This window comes from Garra rufa, chromosome 23 (genome assembly GCF_049309525.1).
Source record: "Garra rufa chromosome 23, GarRuf1.0, whole genome shotgun sequence".
Lineage (NCBI taxonomy): Eukaryota > Metazoa > Chordata > Actinopteri > Cypriniformes > Cyprinidae > Garra > Garra rufa.
Genome location: NC_133383.1, coordinates 30,539,475 through 30,549,083, shown reverse-complemented (window position 1 = coordinate 30,549,083; position 9,609 = coordinate 30,539,475). Strand labels below are relative to the sequence as shown.

At 36.9% G+C, this 9,609-nt stretch overlaps 1 protein-coding gene across 1 annotated transcript; it reads right to left on the bottom strand.

Annotated features, from left to right (window-relative positions):
* Positions 1-5,216: 5,216 nt before the first annotated feature.
* Positions 5,217-7,804, bottom strand: lyrm7 (LYR motif containing 7). Its single transcript, XM_073830057.1, has 5 exons — positions 7,768-7,804; positions 7,501-7,573; positions 6,828-6,898; positions 5,845-5,926; positions 5,217-5,547 (listed from the first exon to the last, which is right to left on the bottom strand). Exons 1-5 carry the CDS (start codon positions 7,786-7,788, stop codon positions 5,477-5,479), a joined length of 318 nt encoding a protein of 105 aa, XP_073686158.1. The 5' UTR covers positions 7,789-7,804; the 3' UTR covers positions 5,217-5,476.
* Positions 7,805-9,609: the final 1,805 nt, after the last annotated feature.

Here is a 9,609-nt window from a genome sequence, read left to right as displayed (position 1 = left end):
GTGTCTAAGGACTGTAGCCATATGTACAAGTCATTGGTGTTTGGTGATGAGCATTTAAAGTCTCTCAATTAGGACTTGGTTTGACCAGATCAGTCAAGTTCTTCCAAACTGACTGAATTAATAGTTTCTCTTTGAACCTTGCTTTATACACAGATGCATTGTCATGTTAGAATCGAAAAGGGTCCTGTCCAAACTGTTACTATAAAATTAAAAGCACACAATTCCCTAGAATATTATTATATGCTTAAACATTAAGATTTGTACTCATAGAAATTACTAAAGTAGTCAAACCTGTTCATTAGAAGCGGGTATCCCAGTACTTTTGGCAATGTAGTGTATGTAATCACATCCTTGAGAGAAATCTACACTGCCTTATTCCTCAAGACAATACATTAGAATGAATCAGCTTTTATGTGAATTAACAAAATTCAGTTAGTTACTGAATTATGTGGAAAATGTGATTTTTATTATTATTACTGTATCTTATGCATCATATAATATCTGTGATGATTGTGAAGGGTAAAATCCCTTTTTAATGCTACAGTGGTTAGTGATTTAATGGCTTATAACGTTTGACCAACATGTGGTGCTGTTATTAAATCGATGTGGTGTGTTTAGTGTGAGGTGACAAAGGCACACACAAAGTTTGGCGTCTTTATGTGAAAGCTTTGCAGAGATAAAGCCTCAGAGTCATTTTGGCATCAAGCCTAAAATTTGTTGCAGCGATGTATGAAAACGGTTTCTTCTATCTACTTTTCGTCAGCACAGTCTGAAGATGATCTGACTTGATTTTGGTGAAGGTAATAAGTAGATTTTCAACATAAATCAAAATGGCAAACAGGAAATTTGGCCAACTGTGGCATAATTGGTATCTATGTAGTCGGCATGACACAAGGAATATTTCGAGACCAGTTTCATTACAATAGGCTAATGCAGTTAACAGTTATTAGCATTTTTGAAAATTTCATAATTAATAGTTAATGAATGGTTTATTCCTCTTGACAAATAGGTGGCGCTGTTACCAAATTGATGTGGTGTAATTATTGTAAGGTGGTAATGCCACACAAAATTTGGTGCAAATATCTCAAAGCTTTGCAGAGATACAGCCTCAGATGCACTTTGGCATCTTCCCAGCAAATTTGTTGATGCGTTAAATAAAAACAGCTTCGTATATCGACACGAAATCCATAACTTTTTGTCAGCACGGTCTGAAGATGATCCAAGAAGATTGACTAACATACTAGCATTTTTTCACATTTCCTTATAACTTTTGACCACAAGGTGGCATTACCACCAAACTCTTTAAGTACTGTCAGGGCATGGTGCCAAAGACACATACTGAGTTTCGTAACGATACATCAATGCGTTCGCAAAATATACCATTTTATGACAAAATTCAAAATGGCTGACACTTAAAATGGCTGACATGGGAAAATTGGATATGGTTCAACTCGGCATGCTCCTTCGAATCTAACGAGACCAGTTTTGATTTTTGACCAAACCATTGATTATAGGCAAAAATAGATCATTTTTCACATCTCCTGACCACTATATGGCACTGCGCCGTAACACTGCAGATAGCCTCAGGTCATGCTTGTTATAATGGTGCGTTCACACCGGACGCGAATGAAGCGGCAAGCGCGAGTGATTTACGTTAAGTCAATGCAAAGACGCAAATAGCTATCCTGCGGCGCGAAACGCGTGAATAGCGCGAATGAAGCTGCGCGAATTGAGCGTCTCAAGCGCTTGCCGCGCAAGTTCAAAAATCTGAACTTTGGCGAAAATTCACGCCGCGTTAACCAATCAGGAGCTTGCTCTAGTAGTGACGGAGGCAGAAATCTGAAACAACAATGGAGGACAAAATCACCGTTGGTGTCTGTGGTTACTCGGAGCTGTACGATACATCTCACGATACATACTTTTATAGAAACAGGAATAAAAAGGATCTTGCTTGGAAGAAAGTGAGTGAAGAGGTCGGACCATCTGGTAAGTTTAAAAAAAAAAAACGCTCTTTACTCAATCTGACCTACATATATACATTTTGAGACTACAAGCAAGCTGAAGCAAGCTAAAGCTGGCAAATTGAGCTCATTCACCTATTTTACAACTACTTTCCCGCTGACGAGTGGCAGACACCCCTTCCATGACGCGAATTCGCGTCTGTTGTGAAGTAACGGTGCGTTCACACTGGCACGTAGCGAGTGGGGTGAAGTGAGGCGTGCTCTGCCCTAAATTTGACACTCCCCAAAGCAGTGGCGTTGTGGCAATGTTCAAATGTTCAAGCGTCCAACTACGTACGAATAGCGCGATTTATTCGCGCAAGTCGCGTCTGGTGTGAACGCCCCATAACACAGCAAGTTTGGTCTCAATACGCCAAACTGTTTTGGAGATATGGCCTCATATTCATTTTTGCATGCTTTTCGTAGAATTTGTTTGCGCATTATTCGAGAACGGTTTGACTAATCAACTTGAATTCCATGACTTTTTGCCAGCATGGTCTGAAGATGATCTGAGCCAATTTTGGTGAAAATTAGACAAACCGTCTAGGACGAGCTTGAAAAACTAGGTTCTTCAAACAATCAAAAATAGAAAAAAAACCCCGAAACCTTACGATTTTTGAATTTTGATGTTCATTCCACTCGGCATGACCCAAGGATTAAAAGAAAATAATTTAGATTTTGCGCCCGACGGTTTAAAAAGCAAAAAGAAAGTGAAACTTTGGGCAAGTGGCGGCACTCGAGAGTTTGAGTTAGTGATTCCAAACTTGCTGTGGTTAATGTTAAGACTGTCCTCCATCAGTGTGCCAAATTACACAACTTTCCCGCCAGTGGTTCTATGGGTTGCCATAGACTCAATGGCGGAAGAAACAGAAGAAGAAGAATGCCAACTGATACAATAGGTATTGCATGTTATTGCAAAAGAGAAATAACATGCAAGCGTTATGACAAGTCTCATTTAGCCTAACGCAGTACACATATCAAGGGTTATTTTAAATATATATAAGAAATAGATAGAATAAAAAGAAATAGCAAGCTAGTGTTAGAGGCCTAAAAATAGATAGATATAGATAGATACGCACGCGGACAAAATTGTTGGTACCCTTCGGTCAATGAAAGAAAACTCACAACGGTCACAGAAAAAACTTTAATCTGACAAAAGTACTAATAAACAAAAATTCTATGAATGTTAACCAATGAAAGTCAGACATTGCTTTTCAGCCATGCTTAAAAGGAATTATAAAAAAAAAAAACACACGGAAAAGGCCTAGACAAAAATGATGGTACCCCTAACGTAATATTTTGTTGCACAACCTTTTGAGGCAATCACTGCAATCAAACGATTCCTGTAACTGTCAATGAGACTTCTGCACCTCTCAGCAGGTATTTTGGCCCACTCCTCATGAGCAAACTGCTCCAGTTGTTTCCGGTTTGAAGGGTGCCTTTTCCAGACGGCATGTTTCAGCTCCTCCCAAAGATGCTCAGTAGGATTGAGGACAGGGCTCATAGAAGGCCACTTTAGAATAGTCCAATGTTTTCCTCTTAATCATTCTTGGGTGTTTTAGCTGTGTTTCGGGTCATTGTCCTGTTGCGAGACCCATGACCTGCGACTGAGACCAAGCTTTCCGACACTGGCCAGCACATTTCTCTCTAGAATCCCTTGATAGTTTTGAGATTTCAATGTACCCTGCACAGATTCAAGACACCCTGTGCCGGATGCAGCAAAGCAGCCCCAGAACATAACAGAGCCTCCTCCATGTTTCACAGTAGGGACAGTGTTCTTTTCTTGATATACTTCATTGAACATAGAGCTGATGTGCCTTGGCAAAAAGTTCCACTTTTGTCTCATCTGTCCATAGGACATTCTCCCAGAATGTGTAGCTTGTCAACCATGTAGTTTGGCATATTCCAGTCTGACTTTTTTATGATTTGTTTTGATGGTCCATGATGGACCATGTAGTCCACTTTGGCTCAAACAACGATGGATGGTGCGATCTGGCACTTGAGCATGAAGTTCACCTTGGATCTCCTTAGAAGTCTTTCTGGGCTCTTTTGTTACCATTCGGATTATCCGTCTCTTTGATTTGTCATCAATTTTCCTCCTGCGGCCACAACCTTGAATTAACATGTCCCTTTGGTCACATTATTTTCAGTCATTTCTAGGGGTACCATCATTTTTGTCTGGGCCTGTTCCGTGAGTTTATTTTTCCGTTGAAGCATGGTTGAAAAGCAATGTGGTTAACATTCATAGAATTTTTATGTATTATTACTTTTGTCAAATAAAAGTTTTTTTTTTCTGTGACCATTATGAGTTTTTCTTTCATTGACCAAAGGGAACCAACAATTTTGTCCACGTGTGTAGATAGATTGAATACAAGAAGAACAGAGAAGCTAGTGTTAGTTAAATTAAATTAAAGTAAATTAATAGAGAATTAGTCTAAAAGGGCAAGTTTTAGAATAGAGAATAGAGGGTGCTAGAGTTAGAGGGTCAAATACAGATGGAACATTTGCCACATTCCAAATTTTTTATAGCCTCAATAGCACTAATGGCTTTTATTGAGAGAGAGCGAGAGAAAGAGAGAGATAATATATGCATTAAGATTAGATGATTTTATGGATGTTTCGGCCAGTCACACCTCAGAAGTTGCACTTTGTTAACTGCATGCAATCAATCAAATCCTACAACAGTATGACGTTCAGTTCTTTAAAGTGGACTATGAAATAATACTCCACACGATGTACATTCAAAGTTTTAAGAATTAGTTTGACAATACCTTTTAATAATTTCAATTTTTTAGGTGAGTTTGTGTTCTCAAAAATTACATAAACTATATCATTTGAATGTAGCCTCAAACCAAAAATCGACCACAAAACCAGTCTTAAGTAGCACGGGTATATTTGTAGCAATAGCCAATACATTGTATGGGTCAAAAAGGATATTACCTAAAGATCATGTTTCTTGAAGATATTTTGTTAACCTCCTACCGTATATCAAAACTTAATTTTTGATTATGCATTTTGATTGATGCATTGCTAAGGACATCATTTTGTGATTTTCTCAATATTTAGATTTTTTTGCCCCCTCAGATATTCACATAGTTGTATCCCAGACAAATACTGACCTGTCATAACAAACCTTACATCAGTGGAAAGCTTGTTATTTAAACAAGACTGGTTTTGTGGTCACATGTAACCTATCCAAAAATACATTGAAATAGACACGTTTTTACAATTTATTCAACACTTACTATTTACAATGTAGCAATTCATTGCATTGAATTGAACACAATCACATCAGCACTATACCAACATACTGTACAAGTTCTTATAGTTATGTTATTATGGCCACTGTGTGATTTTCCAGTGCAAATGAAAAAAATGGATGATTATTGGGAGGGATGCATTACTGTATCTTGGACTTTGTCGCACATGACAAACGCTGGGGGAAAACGAGCCGTATCCGTGACAGTAAATCAGGGTCATGTCTTGTTTCTGGGTGTATCAGAGTACGGTACATTGTCTAGGAGGAGACTCTTGCGAGGCCGTAACACTGCAAAGCAAAACATAAGCGACGGTCATTAGCCTGAGGAAATAACACGCTCAGAACTCAAGATGTTTAATCAGATGTCAACCACAAATAAAAATAAATTAAAAATTATATAAAACAAGTCAATATATTTTAATTAGACATTTTTGGAATACATGGATGTTTTTTTTTGGACCATCTAAATGTATGCTAATTTAAAATCACACTAAAAACATGATTGTTTCTTTTCTTCTTTTGATTTTGGAGTGAGATGTGGTCATGTTTTTGAGATTCAGCCATCCTTTCAGACAAATGACTTACAGATTTTATCTTCCCCCACATGCTCTCCCTGTACCACGTTTTCACGAAGGATGGTCTCGACTGCTCGGGCCATTTTGAGCATCTGAAAAGAAAGCGTTTAATAAACATGAAGTGTTGTGATTCTCAGAGACCAAGAGCAGACAGAAACTAGATAAATAATGTTTGTCAAGACAAGCTTTAGGTTGGCATGAGAAAGCCTAGCTGGAAGGTTTAAAACAGCTGTAAAAGCAGCGGTGTAGTGGAGGGTATACGCAGGTATATCGACTTCTTTCTCAGGGTGTTTCGCGTATACCCTCTTCTAAATCCCCTCTGATGCGCATCCTCATCAGCTGCATTAGCCAAAACATGGCAGTCCACCAAAACCAGTCATATGTGAACACATGTAAATATTTGCTAAAAACACCCCAAAAAGATGCAGTCAGGACCGTGGCACCGGCTTGCTTTGAAATATATTTGATGTTGCGCTTGCACCCGCTCCATCTCACCGCCCCAGTAATTTAGTACACAATAACGAAAACAATACCTAACAAATAAAAAGAAGCCGTTTTTTACGAAACGGAAGTTTCTTCAACCAGTGAACCCCTGTAAACGTATCCGTCCAAGGATCTAGTAAACAAATGCGTTCAAATAAGTTCAAAAGGTCTCTAATACAGGTCCTTTTCAAAAAATTAGCATTTTGTGATAAAGTTCATTATTTTCTGTAATGTACTGATAAACATTAGACTTTCATATATTTTAGATTCATTACACAGACACTACTGAAGTAGTTCAAGCCTTTTATTGTTTTAATATAGATGATTTTAACCTACTGAAAACTGCACAAATGTGGAGTAAAAACTTTAACAAACAGATTTATTATTATTATTTTTTTTTTTACTATTATTTTGTTACAAAATTGCACCCCAAAAAGAGGACCGCATAAGGGTTAATATCTAGTGTAATCATATCTCACTATCATTCAGCTGTGCCGTCACGTGACTTACCTCTTTAACATTTTCCTCTGATGTTTCATTCTTGTTCTTTTTGAATTCTTCGTTTATTTTTAACCTGGCAGCTTCATGACCAGAAGAAAACAAAAAGAAAACTGTGTGTGAGACATAATAATAATAGAAAGCAAATAAATAATTATTAATTTATATTTGTATAGAACGCAAAGATGTAAAAAAAAAAAGAAGCTAAAAAGTAACTTTCCAAAACAAAAGATTCTATACTGAAATTAACAAACATCAAAAAGAAAATAAGTTGTAAACCGAATCTGTAAACACAAGTATGCAGAGATTTCTTTAGCGTATGTGACCCTGAACCACAAAACCAGTCTTAAGTAGCACGGTTATATTCGTAGCAATAGCCAAAAATACACTGTATGGGTCAAAATGATCGATTTACGCCAAAAATCATTAGGATATTAAGTAAAGATCTTTTGTAAATTTACTCCAGTAAATATATCAAAACCGGAACATTTTTCTCAATATTTAGATTTTTTTGTACCCTCAGGTTCCAGATTTTTGAAATAGTTGCATCTCGGTCAAATATTGTTCTATCCTAACAAACCAGACAGCAATAGAAAGCTTATTTATTCAGCTAAAGCTTTCAGACGATTTATAAATGACTGGTTTTGTGCTCCAGGATCACATGAGATGTTAAAATATAATGTACCTGTCAGAGCCCTGTCATCATCTCTAAAAACATCTCTTCTCGTCTTATGCAGATCCTTGAAGACCCGCAGCACCTTTGAATGAAAAGATTAAGAAACCACAAAGATAAATCACTATAAACTTTTTTTTATATAACGAATAAACCCATCCATGTAAACAATTTAATAGCAGGAGTTGCATTTATTGAGTTTAAAAATGAACACAGCAAATAAACGAGGTGTTAAAGCATGTAAAATAAACATAAACGCGGTTAACTGTTGTTTGTCACCTTCAAGCGCGTCCCCATCATGCAAGCTTTTGTTCGTCTGCGGCTGTTTGTGATTCTGATGCTGCACAGCGACACCTGCTGCACTGGAGGACAACTCTATTTCGAAAACTGGACAAGTAGGGCAGTGGCTTTGGTATTTCTAGCTGCTGTCTTTCAGAAGAAGCTACTTAGTTGGTTTTTAAAATGTATTGGATTTTTTTCTAAAAGGGTTCAGATTATCTTCAGATATCAATGTTGGTTGTATTAAATAATAAAAATTTATTTAAATAAATTAAATAGTTGTTTCTGCCTATTTTTAGATGCATCACACCAGGGCTGGCCCAAGCCTTCTGGGGCCCCTAAGCAGAATTTTATTTGGGGGCCTCTTTGTGCCACCAATATGACTAATTATAGTCAATTCTTTATTATTCACACACTATAAATCTAACAAGTTTTATTTTATTGTAGCTGTATTGCTTACATAATCCCAATGTTTTTTTTACCATTGATATGATCTTTAATTGTAACAGCAGCAAACCCAAAGGAGTAGACAGGTGTTAATTTGCACTTTAACATTCAAAGTCTTGCAGTACCAGTTGGCACACTTAATGTGGTGTACTGAAAAGTAGCAAAATAAACTAGTAGACAATGGTCTTACTGTAAACACTTTAACCACTTAATTTTTTTTTTTTTTGCAACATGTAAAAAGTGCAAATCAACTACAAATAATATAATAAATACAAATATATTACAAATAAATAATAAAATATAAGGCTAACGTTAACCACTTTACTTTTGGTCAGAAAATTTTGCAACATGTAAAACGTGCAATACAATCAACTACAAATAAAATTAAAGCTGCGAGCAGCGATGAACGGGCCCTCGCACCTGGGCTCACCGCCGACCGGTGGCTTCAGGAAATCAGCAAACGGTGGGCAGTATGCTTTTAATACAGTAAATATAGAAAAAATATGTCATAAGTCATTTAAATGTGCCAAACTTGCCGCTGCCAGATGGTGGCGCTATGCCTGTAACTAATTATTGGCATGTAGATGTGTTCAGGCCAGCACTATTATCAAACATATGAAGTTTGGTGCAGATTGACCTTGGTATGTTTGAGTTAGTGAAAGATATGATATATCCTGCTGCCAACAAGTGGCGCTATGATAATATCTGAATATTAGTCTTTAGGTGTCTTCAGGCCAGGACTCTTACCAAACCTGTGAATTTTGTGGCAGATCAGACATTTTATGGCTAAGTTATAACAACTTCTATGTCTATGCAGAAACATCAAACTTTGTCAGGCCACCACGGACATGCCCTTTAATGAAAACTCAAGATCTTCACAATTTAACATCTCTAAGGCCTCAAGATCAGACTGACCAAATATAATGTTGATTTAATTAAATGCAATCAATGCAAGGACTTCAGATAATGCCAACTGTGAACCAATATGCAAAATTTTCCCTATACTCTGATAATGATGATAAGAACATGATTCATGATGATAACAAAATGTTATTATTGCTTGCTTTACGTCCACCACTTCTGCTTAAATGTCATTGTTACCTATCTGTACAAGTTTTGTGTGGATATTGCTTTGCAGGTGACTCCTGTTACAAGACATCACTCTTAAGCGCTACATAACTAAGAATCAATAAGGAAGACGGTGCCCAGTTGGCACATGCATTCACAGTAACCCTCTGCTAGTTTGGATTTTAAGTTTACAGAATTGAAAGGGTTAGACTTTAAAATCAACACACAGACACATACACACAAAATATAAAATGTTGCCATTCAGTTTCATTTGTTAGCATTAACTATATTAGTTAACATGACCAATAAATAAATAGCATTTATTAA

Coding starts and splice junctions, on each gene's coding strand:
- lyrm7 (XM_073830057.1), bottom strand. CDS start 7,788: ATGATGGGGACGCGCTTGAAG. Junction 6,899..7,500: donor TGATGACAGGGCTCTGACAG/GTACATTATATT, acceptor CTGGTCATGAAG/CTGCCAGGTTAAAAATAAAC. Junction 5,548..5,844: donor TGTGGGGGAAGATAAAATCT/GTAAGTCATTTG, acceptor TTTGCTTTGCAG/TGTTACGGCCTCGCAAGAGT.